We start from the raw sequence: 25,712 nt of genomic DNA on the forward strand, positions 1-25,712 counted from the left end.
TCGTCTATTATTATAGTGTTCTTACTATTAGTAGGTAGTTTCTAAGTAATATACTTACCCCCTTATTCATGGAAAATTAATAAGGAGTTACAGTATAAATGGTCACTTTGACTGTTGTGCCGTTTAAAATGTTTGTAAAAAGTTTTTTTTTAGTTCTCTGGTTTGTTTTGAGATTACGGCCGAATGCCGTTATTGTACGATCTATACAAAAGTTATAAAAAACTTATTTTCTTGTTGTGAACAAATGAATAATATTTTTTTTATCTATCGATCATCGTTAAAATTTTATTCATGAATTTGTTATTTATTTGTATGTCCGTATAAATCCAACTTCAATGTCAACGATTGCGTAGAGGCAGTTAGACGGAGGGAATTTTAACAATTTTTGCTGTAATACCTGACAAATGGCGGCGGATAAAAGACCTTATTGTATAGACGCGAAAATCTCGGGGCTATTATCAATTAAAATGTTACCCAAAACGGTAGTAATGAATATATGTATTATAATGACAAGCAAATAGGAATGTGTTTACTTTCATAATGAGTTTTTAGGATCTTTCAGTCTTTAAATTGCGTTGACTTGGTACAAAATAATATAGGGAAACTACAAATAAAAAAAAAGTCCGTAAATAAAAAAATCATGTGTTTTTCGCTACTATAGGTACATAATTATGTCTATTTTTTTAAGAATTTCCAAAACTTGTTTAGAAATTCCAAAGTGTGAGATGTCCACACATTATGAGAATAAATAGGTATTGTTCCTATTTAATTAAATATCGTAACGTTTAATTTAAATTAATAATTATATATTATGATGATAATAGATAAATTTTTACTTGGTAAGTATCCTAAAAATCCTATCCTAACTAATATTATAAATGCGAAAGTAACTGTGTCTGTCTGTCTGTCTGTCTGTCTGTCTGTCTGTCTGTCTGTCTGTTACTCTTTCACGCCAAAACTACTGAACGGATTTGAATAAAATTTGGTATACATATGGTATAGACCCTGAGAAAGAACATAGGCTATTTTTTATCCCGGAACTCCCACGGGAAAACTTTTTAAGGCGAAGCGAAGCTCGCGGGAACAGCTAGTATTAAATAATTCATAGTTCAGACTCAGTCTTCCCCTGCAAAATAAATACCTGATATTGTTGCTGAATATATTAACATTAGGCTGAAAGGTAGAAGAGAAATGCTAATGAACATTTCAGTATTTACTTAGGTAGGCTTTGTTTTAGGCCTATCTCAGTCTGAATTGGTAACAGACGTAAAATTCCCTCGGTGTTCGCAATAAAACCTGTAAAAGTTAGTCGAAAGCGCCGAGAGCATAGAGAAGTTATAAAGATAAGATAGTTTAGTATAAATCTTCATTATATTAAACGGTGGTTGGCGTCATAACTCCGGTGGCGACGGTTTAACGGGCCGCTCCTGCAACAAATATCTCGAATAATGGTATGAAGCAGGGAATGTTAGGTCCAAAAATATGAAGGTCTTAGGTATGGCGCCTTTATCGTCCTGATTACCACGATTGTCAAGCAGAGGTCGATCCATGGACTGCTGGGTCTTGAAGCGAAGCCTCAACCACAACAGAAGCAGTAAATTAGGTAGGTTTAGTATTTAATTTGGTAACGAGCTATTAACATCACCATAAATTTCGGTCTAAATGTGTGCTCCGTTTCGTGACCTGGCTCTTATGTTCACTTCAGGGATGTTATAATAAAGATCGCACCTAGTCATACGACATTATATTAATTATTTTAGGCTAAGCTAGCTTACTAGGTATAATAACTTAGGCGGATACTGAAGCCTATTAACCTAATTTAAAAACTATATAACAGCTAGTTAACGTTGTATTTACTTCACTCTGGCTGTGATGTTGTACTAGGTTGGTGGTGGTGAGAACCGGCAGAAATTAAAATATAACTTTTTAATCAACATGGCCCATGATACAGAGTAAGTACCTACTTATTTTATGAAAAATATGGCTCACAAATTAGGATTTATGTCTAGACTTTATTAGCTTTCACGTCCACTAATTCATCATCATCTCAGCCATATGACGTCCACTGTGGCTGCTGAACATAGGCCTCCCCCAATGAGTCCCACCTTGTCCGATCGGAGGCGGCCCGCATGCGGCGCTTCCCCGCGGACTTGACTATATCGTCCGTCCATCTCGCGGGGGTCCGCCCAACGCTGCGCTTGCCGGTACGTGGTCTAGACTCGAGAACTCTTCTGCTCCACCGACCATCAGTCCTTCGAACAATGTGTCCGTCCCACTGGCACTTTAGCTTACTGACTATCTTAGCTATGTCGGTTACTTTGGTTCGTCTACGGATCACTTCATTTTTGATTCGATCACGTACGACACGCCGAGCATAGCCCATAGCTCTTTGAGTGACTCCGAGCCTATTCAAGAGGCCTAAAGTTAGAGACCACGTCTGGGCAGGGTCATCACTGGCAACACGCGCTGTTCGAAGACTTTCATCTTGAGACACTGGGACGATTTTGGACGGGAACACGCTTCGTAACTTCCCGAACGCTGCCCAGTTGGATTCGCCGAGTCACCTCTTTCTCGAAGTTAGATCTTCCTAGTTGGACTGTTTGTCCAAGGTAGTAAAACGTCACAGTATTTTTAGTTCCCTATGGATATTGAAATTGGCCATGACTTTCGTCTTGTCCATATTCATCTTGAGGCCCACCTGTTGGGAAACCCGAATGAGGTCTTGGAGAATTTTGCTGAGGTTTTCCAACGATTCTGCCATAATCACTATATAGTCATCTTCCATCGCATTAGTGAACTGACATAGTGGCGTTTCTATAAAAGCACTTAAACACTACAATATACCTGTAGTCAATGTGGAACCATTGTAAGAGCTTTAGCACCGCCCACGTCTCGATCAAATCAAAGGCCTTCTCAGTCCACAAACGCTAAGCATAATGGTAAATTGTACTACTCGGATGTTTATGTCGACCTATTCTATTCTATTCTCTGTGGGAGTGTAAGTACCTGCTGGCTCTCTCGAGTGGAACCTTTGTGCATATCCCCAAGGTCTAAACTGCCTTCCTAAGTTTGGACCATTTCCCACCACGCTGGTCCAATGCGGGTTGGTGGGTTCACATATCTAGATTGATGTGATAAATCTAGATATGCAGGTTTCCTTACGATGTTTTCCTTCACCGTAAGAGCGATGGTATACATTGTACATAAATTCAAAGAACTCATTGGTACATGTCAGCACCGGGATTAGAACCCGCATCTCTTGATTGAGAAGCCCGACTGAGCTACCACCGCTCCTCGACTGAGCTACCACCGCTCCTGCATGTGCATGTCCACCTAATTTAAATTTATACTAATTCTTTTTTTACATGTTCAAGCATAGTGTACGTATATAATAATAATAAATCATTTATTTCAGACCAAAATACATAGTCCATAGCGTGTTAGTAACAATTTATCTTATTCTATGTAGTGTTAGTAAAACAAATAAATAATAATTATACGTGCTTAACTTAATACCAATCCTATGCATAACTGGTGTGACATATATGATATATCATTTCAGAAATGGCATAAAATTACCAGAGCCGAGCTGTGAAACAGAAAGGGCTTCTAAGCGGTCGGAGGCGCGCGCGCGGCGCCGGCTGTTGCTGAGCGAGCTGTGCGTGGACTTCTCCGCCAACACCACGCTGCACGGCCTCAAGTACGTCAACGAGAAAAGCACGCTGGAAAAGTAAGTACCTGTGGCGACATCTATAATGAATACGCGCAAGCATAGAAGTCAAGATATAGATCCAGCAAAGAGATATCAAGGACGACCAACAGATGGCATGGAAGAGTGAAAGCAAAAATACCAAATCCTACATCGCGGTATCTAAGAATTACAGCTACTCAGTATATATACAGAATCCCGACATGTGACCGTCGGGCAGTTGCCCACCAAGCTAAACCGCCCAGCTTGGTCGGAGGATCCTCCCTTTTCAATGGAGGAGTGGCAACACCTTCGCTCCTCCATATACCTATATATAATTATATCATCTTCATCATCAGCCAATAATCGTCCACTGCTGAGTATAGGCCTCTCCCAAGGAGCGCCACAACACTCGGTTCTCGGCCATTACCGGCAACCCGCCTCGCGTTTTCCTATTCTTGGTCTCCTTCTGCTTCAGCTTGCATATTTTGGCAGCTATGTTGGCAACCTTAGTCCTCTGACGGATAACCACATTTCTGATACGATCCATCAGAGAAACCCCAAGCATAGTTGTCTCCATAGGACGCGGAGCGACTTTAAATGGGTGGACCAGTCCTACCGTCAGTGTCCACGTTTCTGCACTATACCACATCACTGGCAGAACGCACTGGTTGAAGCCTTTGTCTTCAGACTCTGAGGGATATTTATATAGATTTGGTGTATCTACCTATAGTAAATAAATAAATAGATTATGATTCATTTATTTACTCATTTCGCTTTGAGAAGGTTAAAGTACTTACTCATAGCGATTGTGTGTGCGGTTTAGTGGGGTACACTACAGAATTTCGAATTACTTTTTTACGAATATGAAAATAACGATTTTCATAATTACGAATTTCGTAGTTCCGAATAATTCACAATCCCGAATTTTAAGTTTCCGAATAGCGAAAATCACGAATAGTATAATAAACGAAATTTTAAACCACAGATTAATTAAAATGACGAAAGTCATATTTCCGAATATTATAATTTCGATGTTTCAAAAGTACGATTATTTATTATATCGAATTGTTAAAATTACGAATTCCGAATTTTTAATATTCCGAAAATACAAATTCCCGAATGTTTTTAGTGAACAAGAAATAGTCATATATTAGGAATAGTACGAGTATGTTTATTAACAGCATAATCCGTATACAAACAATATTTTTTAAGCTGTATTATATGAAACGCTCCGCTCCGCTTCGCTGCGCTCCGCTTTGTTTTTCGATATCTATGTGCACCTAACACGCTCCTCCTCGCTTTGCTCGTCGTCGCACCTATCTTTAGGTTTGGGTCCTAAGCTTTTTAAGGTTAACCACCGTAAAAATCCGAGCAATTGTATTACAATTATTTAAAATGGTACAATCTTATTTACTTTTCCCCAAATCAAAGCATAAACCAAACCATACCGCGATGTAGAATGGTGACGACAGCGCCATGTAGCAAAATCCATGGGAAACTAAATCTTTTACACAATATATTTTTAAGCTATATTATGTGAAACGCTCCGCTCCGCTTCGCTGCGCTCCGCTTTGTTTTTCGATATCTATGTGCACCTAACACGCTCCTCCTCGCTTTGCTCGTCGTCGCACCTATCTTTTGGTTTTGGTTCTGAAGTTTTAAATACGTTTATGTATTTTTGTCAAATGTAATCAATTTAGTAAAATAATAATGAAATTATCTTAATTTAAATTAATAATGTAATAAAAATAGAGTAAGTACTGATATTAATTGGTTAAATTAATAAATAATGTATATTTAGTTTTAGAAATGTAATCAATTTAGTAAAGTTAATAATTATAATATATAATAATATGAATAATATATAATAATATGTGGGGACATCTCACACACGGCCATCCGACCCCAAGCTAGGCAGAACCTTTGTTATGGGTGTCGGACAGCTGATATATCTACACAAATACATAGATAGATAAATACTAAATATAAATATCAACACCCAAGACCCGAGTACAAATATCTGTCTTTAAACAAATATCTGCCCCAGCCGGGAATCGAACCCGGGACCTTCGGCATAGCAGTCAGGGCCACTAACCACTACGCCATTCGACCGTCAAAATAATAATTAATAATGCATCATAATGAATTTAAGCTAATTGATAAAAATTTTATATAGAATGTTAAATTGTAAAATGTAAAACTATATAAAATTAATACTTAAGTCACTTTAGTTTGGAAATAAATGGCATATTATATGATTAATTTTTGTCAAAATCACGAATTATCATATTTCCGATCGGGATTTTAATTTTTCGTGATTTTAATAAATCGGTATTTTATTTTTCGTATATTAAAGTATTCGTATTTTTTCACGTTCGTATATTTAATAATCGTAATAACAATATTCGTGATTATAATATTCGAAATTATAATTATCGTAATTTTTATAATTCGATATTTTAAAAAATCGGTATTGCAATATTTCGTAAATTACATATTCGGAATTATCAAATTCGGAAAAAAGTTTTTCGGAATATTTGGGTGTTCCCGGTTTAGTGGCATCGAGGCGTGTGATATTTACAATTTAGTTCTCTATACCAATTTTTAGCCAAACCAAACGAAACATAGCTTATAAATATAATACTTACGTACAGTTCCCCAAAATTGATAATGCACATAGAAATCTTCGCCATTGTTCGGCAACGGTCGTATTCCCGAGCGTTAGAAAACTATTATGTATTTAGAGGGGTTAAGTGCATTTTCTTCATGAAATTTTAGTAGAATTATGTAATTGGTGCTAAAGAGATAATTGATTTATCAGTAACGAAATTTGATTCGATAATTCATAATATTCCATAATATTAAAATTTACTTCGAAAATGTTACAGTAGGTACTTTTCAAGTGTCTTACTGAAGCTGATGTAAAGATGGATGAAAGAAGGTTTGAATAACACAAGGTTTATATTATAAGGAGAAATGGATTTCAAACACAGGTTTACATTAAATTTTTAAAATCTCAGTTCAAAAGTATTTACAGCACTGATTATTTCACATTAATAAAAATGTTTACATTAATATCTCAGTTCAAAAGTATTTACAGCGCTGATCATTCACAATAATATTACAATTACAAACTTGGTCTTTTGGGTGTGGCTTTATTGGCAAAGTGAAGTCTATCAATGTGACGTATATTTTATTCTTAAAAATGTGCCTCATAATATGGCGTCGTCAAAAATAATTAAAGTTGAAATTAAATTCACATTTGAAAAAAATAACAAGAACGATGTGTAATTGCAGCTCTTTATAATTCCACAAAAGTAATATTGATCTTGACCTTGAGACCTTTGACTGATCGGTGACAGCCACCGACCGCCCAAATTGTTTTCGATTATGTGTCACATGATATTGACTACTATTTCTTTCGAACAAGGATCAAAATGCAAGTGCTTTGTTTAAGGCTCGACGATTCAATGATTCGGGTGTTTCCGGGAATACGACAGTTTGCGAAGATTTGCATGCGCATTATTAATATGGGAGAACTGTACCTTTTTTGAACACAGTATATAATATTTGCAGGATATTCTGGTTGGTGACGATCGCGGTGAGCGTGGCGTGCTGCTCGTACCTGATCCGGAACGTGTTCGCCAAGTGGTGGGACAGCCCCGTCATCGTGGCCTTCAACAAGGAGATGGTGCACGTGGGCTCGGTACGTATTGTTTACATAGAGACATTCTGATATTATGTTCTAGATGTTGGCGCGAGCTTCGATGGTATACATTGTAGGTACTTAAATTCAATGAACTCATTGGTACATGTCAACGTCATTCTGTACTGTTCTACGAGTTTTTAATTTATTTCAGTAAAAAAAATACTTTCCACATAAACTTTGCGATGGACCATGAAGCAGTAGGTAGACCAGAGCGGCACAAGACCGCAATAATTGGCGCACAAATAAGGAGGCCTATACCCAACAGTCGGCGATAGAAGGCTGATGATGATTATAGAAACTTTTGTTGGTCACGTGACTTTTTACTATGGAGAACGGGTTTTTATTTCGCGAAATTTCTAAACTCGTAGAACAGAAGGGGTTCATAATTACCCCCTGAGTTACTCCCTCTATGCAATACCCTGTATGTATGTATTTTTGTTGTTACAGGTACCATTTCCATCGATAACTATTTGCCCGAACTGGTCAATATTGAAAGAGCAGTATAACTACACTGACGTAGCTATTAAATTCTCTAACCCAAACAGCAAGTAAGTACTCGTATCAAAAAGACGGTAAATAATTAATTACTCTGAATAATATTATCAATTGGAATATTGATGCGGCATTTTATATGTATACATATATTGATGGTATGTTGCTGATTTCAGATCAAATATGAGCACAACAAAAAGAGAGGAATTTGAAGATATATCCATGATATGTGATACAACGTACTTTACGCTAGACTTTAGCATACGCAAGGGCAATGCTACTGTTGTTCAGAATATTATTAAAGTAAGCTTATAAAATATCTTTGAAAATGTATTTAGGTACTTATGTAGGTATTAGATAAGTTTTCCCACAACAATCATATAATGTTTGTTATACTACAGTATATGTGATAGAAAGCCCTACTGTGATTATTCAATTAAAGTGCAATATTGCTGACAAAAAATATACAGTTTCAAAAACAATATACCTTACTCTATATGATCCAAAGGTTGAATTTATTCGCATAACAAACAACACTTATTTAAGATATTTTTCACAGTATTCTCCTAAACTATCGAACACAGTATTCCGTCAGCGGTCCACCTTGAAGGGCGCGGCCGCTGCCGAGAAGTATGAGATTGACGCCGTGTTGACCGAACTAGGCGTCTGCTTCACGGTCAATACGTTATTGCAAGATGAAATATTGAAAAACACAAGGTATTTAGAATTATTATGTCCAATTTATGGGATTCAACCAAGCTTGAGTAACTTTTTACTCCAGAGTACACTACCAGTTACTCGGAAGCAAGCAGATTTTGATTCTACTAAACCTGAAACCAAGATAAGTAGCTTATACCAAGAATAAAAATTTACACCGCCAACATTGACGGTTTTTTATGTAGCCATTTCAGTGTTCCACTGCTGGGCAAAGGCCTCCCCATGTTTACTCCACACGTCTCTATTGTCAACCACCTGACGCCAATCCGGCAAAAATCTGTCCAGGTCGTCCCGCCATCTCTGCCTAGGTCTACCTGGGCGCCTGCGTCCGTCGCCCGGCACCCACTCGGTTATAATTTTTGCCCACCGGTCCGGGTGCATTCGCATGACGTGGCCTGCCCCCAGGCCCACTTCAGCTTTTGCGGTCTGTGCACCTACGTCTTTTATGCGAGCGGCGGAGCGCAGTGTGGTATTTCTGACGCGGTCTAGCCTGGTCACATCCAGTATGCTACGCTCCATCGCTCGTTGGCAAACCTTCAGCTTAGACTTCTGATGTTCCGTCAAAGACCAAGTCTGAGCGCCGTAGGTTAGGACGGGCAGGATACACGAGTCGAGGAGCTTCCGCTTGAGCGATAATGGTAGCTCTCCCTTCATTAAAGATTTCATAGACCAGAAGCTTTTCCAGGCGTTTTCAATCCGTCTTTCAACTTCTTTGTCTGGCCGGTTATGAAATGAAGCTATCTGGCCTAGATAACTCCTCGACATACTGTATCTCCTGACCGTATACTCGTACCTCAACCCCGTTTTGCACTGTTACTCATGAATTTAGTCTTTGACGGTTATCCGAGACTAATTTTGTAATGGCGGCAACACTTCAGCTGATTAGAAAACCTTCTTATGACGTTTCATACTATACTCACGGGCAATGAAAAAGTTCCACTCACAAATTCTGACACCAAACAACTCAATTTTTTTCAAAGATTTAAAACAAATATATGTATATCATAATATATATCATCATAATAATATATACTATCGTTTTTCGTTGTTAATACCCTGATGCTCTGTTAAATGTACTTTAATGTTGCAGAAAGCGTTATTAAGCTAGCATTTTCCATTTAAGAGTAATTTGGTGCATTTCTCAGTGGAACCTTTTCATTGCCCGTGAGTGTATTATAATCCATTCAAACTTGGTACAACTTTGTAGAATACAAAAGCACTTATCTGAGATATTTACTCTCGTGTTAATTTTATTCCTGTATACTGTATAGTTACTCTGGTGTAACGTGATGTTTGGTCGAATCCACCTTTAAGCAATAGGGAATATGTATGTGATTCAAATAAAGGTCAAATATTATTTTTAATAAACTTTGTTATTTTTAAATTATGCCTCCATCAATATTTTTTTTAAACGTAATTCCGTGAAACGAAAGTTTGACGTCACACTTAGTGCGCCATCATGACGGGCGGCGTAAGTTTACAGTGGTCGTTTCGGTTGTAAATTTTTTACTTTATTTAAAATACCTTAAATTCCTTTTTAAATTAGGTACTTTTTTACTATAATAAAGCGATGTAAAGCTATTGAAAAAGAATATTAAAAAAATTCTTGCATATTCCCTATTAACTGTGAACAAATAAATTAAGAGAGAATACATATTGGTAGGCGTAGATCAAAAATACTGTGTGGCCCAAATATAACCAATGCATCACGTGCCCTATTGACTGCTTTCATATCATTTTTATACATTTGAGTACAAATTTCAGTATACAAACGGATTACAAGTACCTGAACTCCACTCGAGCCAGCCGCGGCTGGACAATGGAGGAGGGGTATAAGAAGGGGCTGTTCTTCAACCAGACCTACCCACGGCGGGCCGCGGTAATGTTTTTTTTAACGTTTTTTATTTACCAAAAGTATAACACGCAAAATTACATAAAAACTCCCAAACTGCAGTTCAGTTTAGCGGGATAAAAAACTCGCATTTATATGGTAGGTTACACAACTAATAGGTTCCTATTACTAATGGTCAGAGGTGTCGCTCTACAGTGGTTTTTCATCTATCTGACGAACTGCAAACTACTAACACAAATAGGAGAACGCTGTAGTGAAGCCAGTGAAATTACCTTTGGAGTGCCGCAGGGTAGCATCCTAAGACCAACGCTCTTTATAGCCTCTCTTAATGATATCGACCAGTCTTTACACGCAGAGCTAGAATGCAGGGTGTTTTGCTATGCCGATGACACAGCCTTAATCATCAACGATTTTACCTGGCATATCGTCTTAGCAAACGCAGAACTGGCAATAGCTGATATAGGAGCATGGCTTTAGAACAACCTTCTAATATTAAACCCTGCCAAATGAAAGTTTATCTGTTTCCATAAAGAGTGAGTATTTTATGAGCACGTTTAAACAAAGGATTTAACCACTTTTTTGTGCTATAAAATTTTCGAATAAAGCAAAAACATGTTTGCTTGTTAGCTAAGTGCTCTTAATTTTAAAGTACAGAAATATTAGTTCATAACACTTTGCGAGTGCTGAGAAAAATGACAGCAATATGACCGATTAGTTGTCTTAAAATAATTATATAAGTCTGTTTTTTGTGCACAAACAACATTATTATGTACAGTTACAGCTATAAAAAAATGTTCATTACTTAGTACATCAATATTAGATACTTTATTGTTTCTTTACAGAAAACGGGAAAATTCAACTTAAATATATTACTACATTCATCATTAAAAGATCACGATGAAACGTGTAACCCCTTTGGTAGTGGCTTTAAGGTAAAACACATTATTATTATCAATTTCAGTTCTAAACCACCCATACACATCACCAACTTATTTCTATTTTACTGTATCGATATCACTAAGGATTTGAAATGTTTTAAATAATTTTTAGCCCCTCAAGACATTCAATTTATGATTTTCCATTTACAACTCAAATACACAAGAGGTTTTTGAGGATACTTACGTGAGTTGTACGTGCTTCGTACTTTGACTTGTGATCAAAGAGCTACTTCTATAGCACCGAATAACTGATTTCCTATGTCTTTTCTCCTTCACTCGATAGATCTTCCTGCACAACCCGGCTGACCTGCCTCACTCGTCCGTTCACTCGTACGCCGCACTGCCCCGCCAGCTGTCCAGCCTGGCGCTCACCTTCCACTCGACCACAACCTCGCACAACCTCCGGAAGTACCACCCTGAAGTGTAAGTTTTATAAAATATAAGGCGGGTTTTATCATAGACTAACAAGTACCGTTATTTTATGGTTTTATATACCGTTGTTTGATCAGAACTAATTTATTTATCAGAAAACATGGAGGTAGATACATGTAAGCAAGCCTTATAAAGTATTAGTATCATAAAAATAAGTGTCCAATTTACGTCGATTTCTACGTGTTCCAAAAAATATCAGTATGAATAGGGTTTTGCGGTCCGCTTAGGTAATATTAAAAACATCTTGTATCCTAAACGAAGTAAGCAAAAAGATCTGGCTGGTTATGTACGACGTCACATTCTACGCTCTCTCGTTCGTGGTCTGAATTTTAGAATTAGTTTACGCCATGTGCGAACATTCGTCTCATATTCCGCTCACCATTGTCCAGCAATCAGCTGTGCCTGGTCAGTTCATGATAACTTTCCATGTTTACAGACGTCAGTGCTACTTCCAAAGCGAGCGATTTTTGAGGTACTTCCACATTTACACACAAAACAACTGCATGCTGGAGTGTCGCGCCAACTACACCTTCCACCGCTGCGAGTGTGTGCCGTTCTACCTGCCGTGTACGTTACACTAAAGTACAAAATTTGTTGACAATTTTTGGCTTCAAACCTCAGAGTATTGCATTGTTAAGTATTATTCAATATTAATTCATTCTAATCATAAATGTTTCGCTTAAACGAATAAAAACGCATGTTTTAAGTCAGAAAACTTTAATTTAATATAATTTTAATTTTAATCTCTTTTTAGATAAAAACAGCGACAACGTATGTACTGAGTACGATTCAGATTGCATCACGATAGCAATACGTAAGTTTTGAAACAAATTAATATAAAACTACTAAAAATATATTTTTTGTACGAATCTGTCTGATTTTGCGCACTCATCATCATCAGCCAATAATCATCCACTGCTGGACATAGGCCTCTCCCAAGGAGCGCCACAACACTCGGTCCTCGGCCTTCCTCATCCAACCACTACCCGCCACCCGCCTAAGGTCGTCAGTCCAGCGGGCAGGAGGGCGTCCCACGCTGCGTTTGCCTGTTCGTGGTCTCCACTCGAGAACTCGTCTACCCCAACGGTTATCGGTTCTTCGGCAGATATGACCAGCCCACTGCCACTTCAGCTTGCATATTTTGACAGCTATGTCGATAACCTTAGTCCTCTGACGGATAACCTCATTTCTGATACGATCCATCAGAGAAACCCCAAGCATAGCTCTCTCCATAGCACGCTGAGCGACTTTAAATCGGTGGACCAGTCCTACCGTCAGTGTCCACGTCTCTGCATCATACGTCATCACTGGCAGGACGCACTGGTTGAAGACTTTTGTCTTCAGGCTCTGAGGAATGGCCGAGGAGAATATGTGACGAAGTTTCCCGAATGCAGCCCAACCCAGTTGGATGCGGGTAAGTAATACGAGGTATAAAAACGAATGGTATAACATTCACAAGGTATACGCCCATATGATATAAATTTATTAAGTATAACGATCACTGTACATAACAAACGAAAGGCATAATTACTAAATACATAATTTCGTAAAGAATAACGTTCAAAAAGTATAATTTCAATTGATATAACGATTAAAATGCATAACGTTTATAACATATATTCTACAACGGATATAATTATCATTATGTATAATGCACAAAAAGTATAAAATATTGTCGTATCGTAATTTCATTATTATTGATGTTATGTGGGGGGAACGCTCCGCTCCGCTTCGCTGCGCTCCGCTTTGGTTTCGACGAACATGTGCACCTAACACGCTCCTCCTCGCTTTGCTCGTCGTCGCACCTATCTTTAGGTTTTGGTACTAGGGGTTATGACATTATTATTATTATTGACGCTATGTGGGGAAACGCTCCGCTCCGCTTCGCTGCGCTCCGCTTTGGTTTCGACGAACATGTGCACCTAACACGCTCCTCCTCGCTTTGCTCGTCGTCGCACCTATCTTTAGGTTTTGGTGCTAAGGGGTTTGACGGTGTTGGGTAATTAAACACAGATTATGTTATTGTATGTTAGTATGTCTTATGAACTTTATACTAAATGATAGTTTATATTTTAAACGATATACGTAATGTATGTTATACGAATTGATATTAGTCCTCGTAAGTATTATATATTTTGATATTATATAAAATGTACGTTATACCAATTGAATCTTATACCTTATGAAAATATAGATTTTGTTGTTATACGTAACGTTCATTATATGTTGTGAACGTTATTAATGTGAAATTATACATTTCGTTTTTATACGTCGCAATACGCACCCGTTGGATGCGCCTTGCAGGATCCTTGTCGAAGTTGCTTCTGCCTAGCCGAATAGTCTGCCCGAGGTAGACATATTCTTGCACAACTTCGATTGTTGCCTCACCAACGGCGACCGGCTTCGGTTTGATGTGGGCATTGTACATGACTTTCGTCTTGTCCAAGTTCATACCGAGGCCTACACGTCGGGAAGCAGCATTTAGGCCACTTAGCATCCAGCTGAGTTCCTGCAGAGATTCTGCCATAATAACGATGACATCCGCGAAGCGGAGGTGTGACATGTACTCGCCATTTATACATATGCCATGTCCTTTCCAGTCCAACGTCTTAAAGACATCTTCCAATGCATTGGTGAACAGTTTCGGAGATATTATTATTAAATTCTTTATTGCACAAAGTAAATTGGTACAAAGGCGAACTTAATGCTAGCAGCATTTTCTACCAGTTAACCTTTGGTGATGTTGAAAAAGTTATCACATCCCCCTGTCTCACTCCACGTTGCAGTTGGATAGGTCTTGTCTTGTGGTCCTGTACTTGGACAGTCATAGTAGCGGCATTGTACAGACATCTCAACACCTCGATATAGCGCCAATCGATTTGGCATCTCTGCAAGGATTCCAAAACTGCCCAGGTCTCGATGGAGTCGAAGGCTTTTTCATAGTCAACAAAGGCTAGACACAGAGGCTGATTATACTCTTCGGTCTTCTGTATAATCTGCCTTACTGTGTGGATGTGGTCTATTGCACTAAAGCCTTTTCGAAACCCAGCCTGCTCTGGGGGTTGGAACTCGTCTGACTTTTGGGCAAGACGGTTCGTGATAACCCTTGAGAACAGCTTGTATACATGGCTTAAAAGCGAGATCGGTCTATAGTTCTTCAGAAGGGTTTTGTCACCCTTCTTAAAGAACAATACCACGACGCTCTCAGACCATGCCTCCGGTGTAATGCCATTGTGAAGAACCGAATTGAAGAGCCTCTGGAGCTGTTCGAGGATTGCAATACCTCCAGCTTTCAGAAGCTCTGTAGTAATTCCGTCTTCACCCGGAGCCTTGTTGTTTTTAAGCTGCTCAAGGGCTATCCTAATCTCGCCTATGTCGACGTCAGGGATGTCGTCAGTGTAGTGGCGTATTAGTGGCGCTCTGGAATCGGTGAGCAGAGCCACAGACTTCTGCGCGTGTGAAGCATAAAGTTGTCCGCAAAAACCTTCGATTTCGGCAAGAACCTCCGGCTTAGAGGCAACGATATTACCATCTGCAGACTTCAACTTCGTCAAGTGGCTTCTCCCAAGTTGCTGAACGAAGACTTATGACCCCCGATTTTGCTCAATTGCTGCTTCTATGGCGCGTGTGTTGGAGCGACGGAGATCTCTTCGTATCAGCTTCTTTATACGCTTGTTGAGTACCCGTAGTTCTGACGAAGTGTCACCTGCCGACGGAAATTTGCGTCTCTGCCTCATAAGCTCGAGTGTCTCGCTTGAAAGTTTAGACTCCTTGCTTTTGCTTCTCATGCTAAAATGTCTGTGGCCCACCTCACGAAGAGCCTTCACTATTTGGATTGTATCCGCGTCAATATCCGTAGTGGTTTCCAGCGATTCGAATCGGCTCTGTAGTTCTCTCTGGAAGCTGGTGTTGCCAGCTCTAATTTGGTGCAGTGTGGGACGAAGGGTCGACTTCACCAGACGTCTCCTCTCCAGCTTGAAGTTAATATTCAGAGTACCTCGGAGAAGTCGGTGATCACTCCCAGTTTTAAACCTATTGATCACTGAGACATCTCTGAATATGTGCCGCTTGTCAGTCATAATGAAGTCGATTTCGTTTTTCGTCCTACCATCGGGGCTTGCCCATGTCCATTTCCTCTGGGGCTGTTTCTCAAAGAAAGAATTCATCAAGTACAGCCCCTCCCTTTCGAGGAAGTCAACAAGCATTTGCCCTCTATGGTTTCTGCTACCAAAGCCATGAGGTCCTACCCTCATTTCGTCGCATTCTTGTACTCCCACTTTGGCGTTGAAGTCCCCCATCACAACGGTGTATTGGGTCTTAGCAGTACACTTGATAGCTCTAGAGATATCTTCGTATACTGCTTCGACTTCTGTGTCAGAGTATGCCGAGGTTGGTGCATATACCTGTACGACCTTCAAGGTATACCTCTCGGTTAGTTTTAGTACTAGGTACGCTACCCGATTCGACACACTGCTGATCTCCACTACGTTGTTGACAAGGGTCTTGTTGACGAGGAATCCTACGCCACCTTGGGACAGTTGGTCGCCCTCGCGATGGTAGAGCATATGGCTGGACTCCAGGGTCATCGTGTCCTCGCCCTCTCTACGGACTTCTGATAGCCCTAAGATGTCCCATTTTATTTTGCTAAGCTCTACCTCGAGTTCTACCATCTTCTCGTCCTCTCTCAGTGTCCGTGCGTTGTATGTCGCCAGTTGTAGTCGTTGATGGCAGCCATTCGTAACTCGGGGATTCTTCGCACCCCCTGCCCTACCGTTACCTAGACCGCTGCCGTAGTCAGCAATAGTTGGGCTGCCGGGAACTGGGGGCCGGGGCTTTGGGTGTGACTCCATGGAGGATTTTGCCATAATCACCACGCTTGGCAATGCGGGTTGGTGATCGCAGGGCTACACTTTTCGTGCCAGTGACGCTGCTGCCCATCGCCGGCCTATGAGATTTAGTGTAGCTGTTTTTGGATGGTTATACCGCCATCATCCGGTCGCCAGAGCCTCGTCTGTTATTTAGCAGGGTGCACCACGGGCAGGTGAGGTTGGCAATTGGTTCATTTCGGATGTTTAGAACCTTTGCGCACTGACCTAATATATATCTAAATAGAGTTTCAGTCTCAAATCATCATTCACAGAAGAGCTAGGAGAGAGAGAGATGCGAGCTAGCCTCGGCCTCGAGAAGGAGGCGTGCCGCTGCCTGCCCGCCTGCAACAGTGTCACCTACGAGGCGGAAATACTCAAGACTGAGTACAACTTCAAGAACTACATCAAAAACTTGTACAAACTAATCAATGTGACGTACCTCGAAGGAAACGATAGGTGAGTTTTCTGAAACATACTTCAAAGATGAACGTTACAAAAATTCAATTAGAACCTAATCAAAATTACCAAATAATGTTCATACTGATATCCCCGCAGAGATGGTCGGAAATAAATTACCCCTTTACTTACAAGAAACCTCTGAGATCCTAGGACTAATGTTCACGAGAGTGTGTGACCTTGTAGAAAACAGTTGGAAACGCAAACGAAAAAAATGGCTGATAAAAACTGTCAGAGCTATACTAATACTGTAAATTATGTACCCACATTAAACGCTGTGAACTCCTAAATGCAAGAAAGCCAAGAAAACCTCACCATCAACAGATATACCGAACTAGATGCATTCCCACTTCCGTTTCAGAGGTTGCAAAATACAACTACTTCAGCCAGATTGACTTAAAAATTTCATATCATCAAGTATCCATACTATAGAGCGAAAAAAGTATACTGCCTTTGAAGCTGACGGAAATCTATATTAGTTTAACAGAATACCGTTCGGCGTAACTAATGGTGTTACAGCATTTCCATTTCCATTAAATAACTCTTTACTATATCATAACAACAGAGAAACTACCACCTATATTATGCCTATTTAGATGACGTCACTGTCTGCGAAAAAATTAAACATGAACATGACATAAACTTGAAGAAATTCCTGAATGCAGTATAGAGAAACAAGCTCACTTTGAATAAAAACAAAAGCATATTCGGCAGTGAGTACATAAATCTACTTTGCTACACGATTAAGAATAATACGATCACACCCGACGAGCAAAGGATACAACCACTGATGGATATACCATGCGCCACATGACACAGCTTTCCTAAAACGGTAGAAAACCGGTGCCGGCGCATTGCGATTAAATAAACTGACCGGGGAGAATGTCATAATCTAGGGCTATTATGAAGAAATTGTGTGTCAGTTGTCTTACAATGTCTCACAAATAACATGTTTATGTTTTGTAAATATAAGCCTATATTCTTGGTATCTCGTTATTTATCAGTAGTTACATAAGTATAAGTTGCTGTTAAGCGGCGCACCCTGGCTTACCAGGGTGCGCCGCTGGCCAACATCCATACTCTACCATATGAAAGTAAAATCTCGACGAAACCTGCATATATATCTAAGCATAGTTGTGTGCCGTCCTACCTACCTATCAACCCACAATGGAAATGATCTAAGATGAGGAAGGCAGTTTAAGTAGACCTTACTGGGATATGCACAGAAAGAATATACCTATGGTTAAATAAATATCTTCCTTATCCCCTACAGCGTAGAGTACTCAGTCATAGAGGTGTACTACAAGCAGGAGCGGTTCCCGTCGATCCGGCGCTCGGAGCTTTTCGGCGTGACGGACGTGGTGGCCAACTGCGGCGGGCTGCTCGGCCTCTTCCTCGGCTTCTCCTTCCTCAGCCTCGTCGAGATCGTTTACTTCACCACTTTGAGGTGAGCTTTTTGTCATTTTGGTAAAAATGCCCGTTTTTAGCGTTTATTAGATTTACGTCTGCATTCTAGGTACTGAGTATTTGGGAAGTTGGTTCTAAAAATTGGAATTAGCATGAAGAGGGCGTGAAACATGGCGGTTTTGGGGAAAAATGTTTTCAAACGGAAGTTATGATTTTTTCAATTTCTATAAAATTCAGTTTCTTTTCGTTTTACCGAATTATGTACTATTTTGATATTTCAGGTTATTCTGCCAGATTCGTAGAAGAAAACAGCTGAAGCAAGAAAAGTAATGAAAGCTTGTTATACTTATTACATGGCACTTTGTCAAACTGTTCTAGGCTATTGCATCACCTGCTGGGGTGGTTCATCCAAAACGTACATGTTGGCTATAGAAAGAGCACAGCGATCAATTCTTAAAGTTATGAAGAACAAGACCAAAAGATATCCCACCTCTCAAGTATATACTGAATGCCACCTTCTAACCGTCAGACAATTGTTCATATTTCGTACATCCTAACAGACTCACCGTGATACAATTCCCGTTCATGCCACAAATACATGCTTTGCACAAAGATTCCCTGAGTTTCACCGACCACACATTTACAACATAGCAACGAAAGTCTGCAAAGTTAAAGATGCAACTATAAAAGAAGCCAAACTTCAATTAAAAATATGGCTTACCAAGTTAAAAAAAGAAGAAACTATAACTAAAAATATATAATTTTTAGTCTTTGATAATGTTAAAGCCACTAAATTTCAGTTGTATGGCTGTATGTATTGCCACTTGCCGAGAATCTTTGAACACTTTCTGTCTAATCTGCCTACTGTCCCCAGGATACGGGTTTTACCTAGTGTAGGGGACACCGATAATATTTACCTGTTAATAGAACAAGCTGTTTCATAATTATATTATAAAAAACACTGTGGAGACTAAAATTGTTGTGGTCTCTGACGCCAAAAGTGCTTTACAACACTTGGCTCGCTGTACCTCGAACTATCGAGGAACAACGATAGCTTATAGTACCTTGGCAGCTCTTTTGGAGTTAGAAAGTATGGGCAAATATATTACATTTCAATAGGTCCCATCTCACGTTGGTGTTTAATGCAATGAAGTGGTGAATAAATTAGCTGGTGAGGCCTCAATGGATGGTGAAGTTCTCGATTGCCTTCCTATCTTTACTGATATGTTCCCTATCATTAGAACAGCAGGTTACTCTTAATGGAAAAAAATACTTTGATAAGCGCTCATTTGAGAAAGGAGTTACGTAAAAAACCATTCAGCAGTCCTCTTAGCAGTCCCTGGTTCGGGAGAAGCGTACATTCTGGAACAGATATTGTGATATCTCTGCGACTCATGAAACTCTCTTTGGCATGAAATCTAGAAGATAAAGGCTGATTTAGACAGAGTCAGTAACTGGCGCCGAAATCGAGACAAGTCTGTGCTGACCTGAAAAAAACCCGTGTATATTGATTTCAAGTCAGTAAAGTACTAAAGTAGCGGCAAGTCAGCGCTGACTTGTGAATTCCCATATATATTTATTTTGAAGAACACACAGACAGCTGTAAGCCCTATTTTAAGAAATTCAAAATTTTAACTTTGCCATGTCTTTATATTTACGAAGTAGGTGTATTTGTAAAATCAAATCCAAAGCTCTTCTTGAAGGCATCAGAAGTACATCACTGCAGTCGGATACGTTCGCTACATAGGAACAGGCTATGCACTCAAACCTCAAAGACAGCCTTAATGAATAAAAGTGTTTTTTGCATGTCACCGCTTATCTACAATAAAATACCAAATTGTATTAGAGACCTAGACATAAAAATATTTAAGAAAAGATTATGTGAATTATTAATAGCTAAGTGCTATTACACAATAACCGACTTTTTTGACGACAGAACACTATAATAAATGACATTTCTAACATAATTAATATTATCTTGTATGTATTTGTATACCTACCTGACTAATTTAAATTTCAATGTACTTATAAAATATGTAATTAATTGATTTGTGTATTTGCATGCATTTTTGTTATTTAGCATGAGCCATTGAGCAATTCAATATGTTCGTATGCTTAATGAATAAGCAGTACATGGAATGTACCTACTGATAATTGTATTAGATCTGAATTTACCTGTGTACACGAATAAACGATTTGAGTTTGAGTTTGAAGGCAGTTGGGTCATCGTTACAATTATATACGATTACAATTCGTTACACCGCCACTGCTCTTTTAGCTTAATTTAACATATTGTTTGTAAAATAACTTTATTCTGCTCCTGCGAGGGCTACTTGCATTGTCCTCTAAAATAAATAAATAAGATAACAAATAGAATAACTTGTAATAGGTACTTGCTTATAGAATAATTCTGTTTAAGCACCTAACTTTTATGCTAATTAATTTAACTCACTGAATAAAAAGTTTTTCACAAGTAAACTAATTATTTATTTAATACCAACTGACAAAGCAAACAACAATACGACACAATACAAATGGTCACTGCATCGCAAGCTACTAGGAGAATATAAATCTTAGGAGAGTTTCCTTTCCAAAGTCCAGTAGCGATATTAGGAGCTGCCGACGACGTCAGCCACGCCCCACGCCGCCGCGCCGTGAGGGCGCAAAGATTGCTTCAGATACGAGATACGGGGTGCCTTACACGCCGGCTTTTGATTTATGGACTCCTGGTTGACGGCAACTCGATTCTCCACCATTCAAATAAGTATCCAACATGCTTTGCGGTTCCTTATATCAACGAGAAATGGATTTCAAGAATTTATTTTGTGTCGATACTGCCGATTGGAAATTCTTATAGTATCGCACCGTAAGTACCTAACTGCTTCTTAGAATATTGGAATTAAAAGGTGCAATTTATATCATATTTAAATCACGTCCACACTGCTGGGGCACGGGTCTCCTTCTAATGAAGGAAGGGTTTTAGGCCTAGTTCACCACGCTGGCCTAGTGCGGGTAGGTGGACCCGCGAGCAAGCTTGTGCTGGTCCTGTAGCACGGGGCGCTAATAAGACGTGACAGAAGTTCTCCGTTGCGCTCACTCTTGAGGCTGCGCGATATGGGTGACAGCGATGCAAAACTTTTGTCATGTCTTAAATGCGCCCCGTACTAGCCCTTCTGAGAGAGTTGTCGGGTAAGTGGACAACTCGACTGTGAGATGTTTTCGATGATTGAAAGTATTTCAAATAAATAGGTACTCGTATATTATTGAAGCGTCCGTAGTCAAGCGGGCCTCAGTGATCGTTACTGATCACTAAGGTAAAGCAACAACTGGCACGGTCGGCCATTGGATGGGTGACCGATTTCAAGTGGTTCTTTTCTGGACGCTTCCGTGCTTCGGACGGCACGTTAAGCCGTGGGTCTCGGTTGCTGCTTCGGCAGCAGTCGTTAAGCCTAGTCAGAGGCCTTCGGGCAGCTTGAAAACATCTGACAGTCGGGTTGCCCACTTACCCGTCAACTCTCTCAGCAAAAGCTTGCTTGATGTTGGGGTCCACCAACCCGCACTAGGCCAGCGCGGTGGACTAGGCCTAAACCCTTCCTTCATTGGAAGGTGACCCGTTCCCCAGCAGTGGGGACGTGATGGGTCGTGATGATGATATTATTAAGAACGTTTCAGACGTACGTATTAAATAAGACGGTGTGAAATAAGTCGCAAAAAAATTACATTTAATAGGTAAAATATATATTTTTTTACGGACAAAGTAAAATAGCGAATGATTTTCGGTGAAAACTTTCTTTTTGTTAGCTTAGTTAGTAAAGTTTTATGCAATTGGATTAAACATACAGTACAAAATTAAAAAAAAGTTTGTTTTGCCCTGATAAATAAAATAATAAAAACTTATGACTGATATAAGATGAAAATTAGGGTTTTGTTTATAGGTCTCAAAGAAGAAAATACTTCCCATAACCTCGTGTATCACCGTTTTTTTTGTCGGTCCATGTGCGAAATATCGTGTATTTCACCCTTTTCTCTCTTTAAACTCTACTATTTAGGTAAATCTTCCGGCCGCTAAAGAATAGATATATTAGGTCCCGTCCGTTGGTAACTTAATCGTTTTTTCGCGTTCCCGATAAAATTACTGACATAAATAGCCCATGTTCCACTGATTTTATGTAATAATTCTTATAGATTGAGATGAATAAATTGGTCAGTGAGACAATGATGCTTTAGAAAGTTTAGGGAACATTATGCAAGTATTATGATTCAATGTGTATTTCAGTGGGATTCGAGATAGATAGTTGATGTTGAGTATTTCTGGATCCTGACAGTTCTATATTTTCAATGTCGCGTGCAAACGTTCAATTAAACGACTAACGCTACGGTTATTAGATAGGTAATTAGGTATACATCTACGAGGTAAGTTATTGTTTTTATCCAACTAATATTATAAATGCGAAAGTTTATGAGTATGTGTGTGTGTATGTATGTCTGTATGCATATGCATATGTGTATGTATTTTACATCCTCACGTCAAAACGGGTTAACTAATTTGACGAAATTTGGTAAGTACTTATGGAGTTAGCTGACACCCTGACACATAGGCTAGTTTTTATCCCAGTATTCTCACGGGGACCCTTTTTAAAGCGAAGCGAAGCTCTCAGGAATAGCAAGTTGTTTCTAAATTCTTAAATTATAATTTACATTAATTGACACGAAACTATAGAAGGTTTAATAGGGAATATGCATGTGATTCAAATAAAGGTCAGTTATTATTTTTAATAAACTTTGTTATTTCAGAATTATGCCTCCATTAATATTTTTGATTATAATTCATTTTTGAGCGAGTAAATAATTGTTGAAAATAAAAAAAAAAACGGTAACTTTAAATGACGAATTTTTTTAGAGCATATGTGACGTAAAATTTGACGATATGTCAATCTCAGAATAATCTATGCCCATAGAACTAAGCATCAGCGTGACTGGCGAGACCCATTATTCTGAGCCCTGAAACGAAAATGTGACGTCACACCCTGCGCGTAGAAATGACGGACGTTTATAGCGGTCATGATGGTTGTAAACTTTTAACTTTCGTTAAAATACCTTAAATTACTTTTTTTGGCGTTGAATTTTTTTTACTATAATAAAGCGGTGTAAAAATATCGTATAAGAAATTAAAAAATACATGCATATTCCCTATTGTGTCGGTCTGGCAGTTGACATTAATAAGCAGGCAGTGGAATTATTTCTTATTTCAAAAGAGACATGAATCAACCCATGCGTGCAGAGATGTTGGAAGTCGAGTATTATGCTATCTTACTGCTGAGTATATCTTTTATCATGAGTTGCTTCCAATCTTTATTCTTCTTCTTCAAGTGCCTCTCCACTATTGGAGGTTGGCATTCAGCTCCGCATACTCATTTCCTTCTCTTACCAAGTGAAATATGTCTTCAACACTGGAGTTACATTCCCTAATGTTCCGGAGCCACGATTTGCCCATCATGATAATCGGAAGAAGTCGGTATCTATCGTGTCTAAATAAATGTCCAAGATAACCAGATTTCTACTTTTTGATAGTGGTCAAAAGGTTTCGGGAACACCTGGCGCGCCTCAGGACCTCAACATTCGTGCACCTATGGACCCAACTTATTCTCAGCATTCTCCGGTAGCACCACATGCTTCCAGCTTCTTACACGTTGCTTATTTTTTTAAGCGTCCAGGCTTCACAGCCGTATATATAGCCACTGGCCATATGTAGCATTCTTCTTCGGAGGTTGATGTTGAGGTCACGATTGCACAAAAACCTTTCTCATTTTATTGAATTACCCATGGGCAATTTCGATTCGGGCTCGGATCTCTTGATCAGATTCCCATTTTTCATTTACCCATGTGCCCAGATATTTGTACTTGGTGACTCTCTCCAATTTCGTCTTTCTGCATTTCCCTACATTATTGGACAAGAACATTCAGCGCAAACAATGCCTCTCTGGTTCCGAGCCCTCACCTAAAGCGAACTGACAATCCGCAATCTCATCATCGCACTTGCACAATCTTTAAAAAAATATTAGTTGGGTCCTTTTACCATTCATATCAAGTTAGTTAATGAGTATTTTTTTGGTTTTTTATTTAAATTGTATGTATTGTACCTATCTGTACCTACACTGAAGTTTTCACTAGAATAATAATATATTATTATGTTTAGAATATTAAATACAAATTTCATCAATCTTAAAGGTTTTTTTTTAAGTTTAGGTAATTAGACGTAGATAGGTACATTTTATTTAAATCATTGTTATTATAGTCCCTAATTTTAAAAGTTGTTCTTTATTAAATAACATTAAAGAACAATAAATAACTTACGTTCATAACCCTTTATAGATAATAAGACACTTGATTACTTAATTATTACGTATTGCAGACTAAGTGCCAATTTCTCCATTCTCGGTTAGAGCATAACCAGGGAGTAGTGGTTAACTTTTGACACATCTGTCATGAATTTTATATGAAGATGACGTTTAATTTATAAATCAATCCCTGAATGGAGAAATTGGCACTAAACAAACGCAAATTTCAATGTGTGTGTCGCCTAAAATTCAAATTTTCTTTAATCATTTGTCTCCCTCTTCGAAACTTACAGCAGATTCTTTTATTACAGAATCGAAGAGGGTGTCTTATTAGACGTAAGTTAAGTAAAGTTTATTCACAAAACTCACCGACCATAAGATTGTACGGTGGTAAAATGTATAAGAAAGTGGTGACACCAATAAATTTGTAACACTACAGTTCATAAAACATAATTTAATTTATTAATAAAAACACTACAGTTCAGTGACAATTCACCTGTTTTATTAGGTACTTTTCCCAAGATAGCGTGGACATTATTCATAATGGCCGGGAAAAGTAACTAACTAATTATGCTGTTTTAATCAAATTGTATGATTCAGTCGGGCGTAATGAATACAGATCGGCCATTATTAAAGAGAATTGGAGGAAGTCTCAAGTACGTTGAACTGGTCACACCTTCGCTTCGCGGACAACATCGTTATTGTGGCAGAATCTCTGCAGGAGACTCAGACAGAGACTCAGCTGGATACTAAGTGGCCTAAATGCTGCTTTCCGACGTATAGACCTCGGTATGTACTTGGACAAGACAAAA

General features: G+C 38.9%; 2 protein-coding genes across 2 annotated transcripts; both read left to right on the plus strand.

Moving 5' to 3' along the window:
• Positions 1-1,871: 1,871 nt before the first annotated feature.
• On the plus strand, positions 1,872-8,207 carry LOC125488974 (pickpocket protein 28-like). The gene is made up of 5 exons (XM_048623108.1): positions 1,872-1,952; positions 3,563-3,730; positions 7,268-7,397; positions 7,848-7,948; positions 8,069-8,207. Exons 1-5 carry the CDS (start codon positions 1,936-1,938, stop codon positions 8,205-8,207), a joined length of 555 nt encoding a protein of 184 aa, XP_048479065.1. The 5' UTR covers positions 1,872-1,935.
• A 2,721-nt stretch (positions 8,208-10,928) lies between these two features.
• Positions 10,929-21,026, plus strand: LOC119692127 (pickpocket protein 28-like). The gene is made up of 8 exons (XM_048623109.1): positions 10,929-10,973; positions 11,304-11,393; positions 11,683-11,822; positions 12,268-12,398; positions 12,586-12,645; positions 16,972-17,155; positions 18,429-18,602; positions 18,844-21,026. The coding sequence occupies exons 1-8, from the start codon at positions 10,929-10,931 to the stop codon at positions 18,890-18,892; spliced, it is 873 nt and encodes a 290-aa protein (XP_048479066.1). The 3' UTR covers positions 18,893-21,026.
• The last annotated feature ends 4,686 nt before the right edge of the window (positions 21,027-25,712 follow it).

This window comes from Plutella xylostella, chromosome 9 (genome assembly GCF_932276165.1).
Source record: "Plutella xylostella chromosome 9, ilPluXylo3.1, whole genome shotgun sequence".
Taxonomy (NCBI): Eukaryota; Metazoa; Arthropoda; class Insecta; order Lepidoptera; family Plutellidae; genus Plutella; species Plutella xylostella.

What these genes read in the sequence shown, in the direction of transcription:
- LOC125488974 (XM_048623108.1), top strand. An exon ending in GAGAAAAGCACGCTGGAAAA is followed by an intron (nt 3,731 to 7,267) that starts GTAAGTACCTGT and finishes TAATATTTGCAG; the next exon opens with GATATTCTGGTTGGTGACGA. An exon ending in TTCTCTAACCCAAACAGCAA is followed by an intron (nt 7,949 to 8,068) that starts GTAAGTACTCGT and finishes TGCTGATTTCAG; the next exon opens with ATCAAATATGAGCACAACAA.
- LOC119692127 (XM_048623109.1), top strand. Translation starts at nt 10,929, where the DNA reads ATGGCTTTAGAACAACCTTCTAATATTAAACCCTGCCAAATGAAA. An exon ending in CGGAAGTACCACCCTGAAGT is followed by an intron (nt 11,823 to 12,267) that starts GTAAGTTTTATA and finishes CCATGTTTACAG; the next exon opens with ACGTCAGTGCTACTTCCAAA. An exon ending in TGTGCCGTTCTACCTGCCGT is followed by an intron (nt 12,399 to 12,585) that starts GTACGTTACACT and finishes ATCTCTTTTTAG; the next exon opens with ATAAAAACAGCGACAACGTA.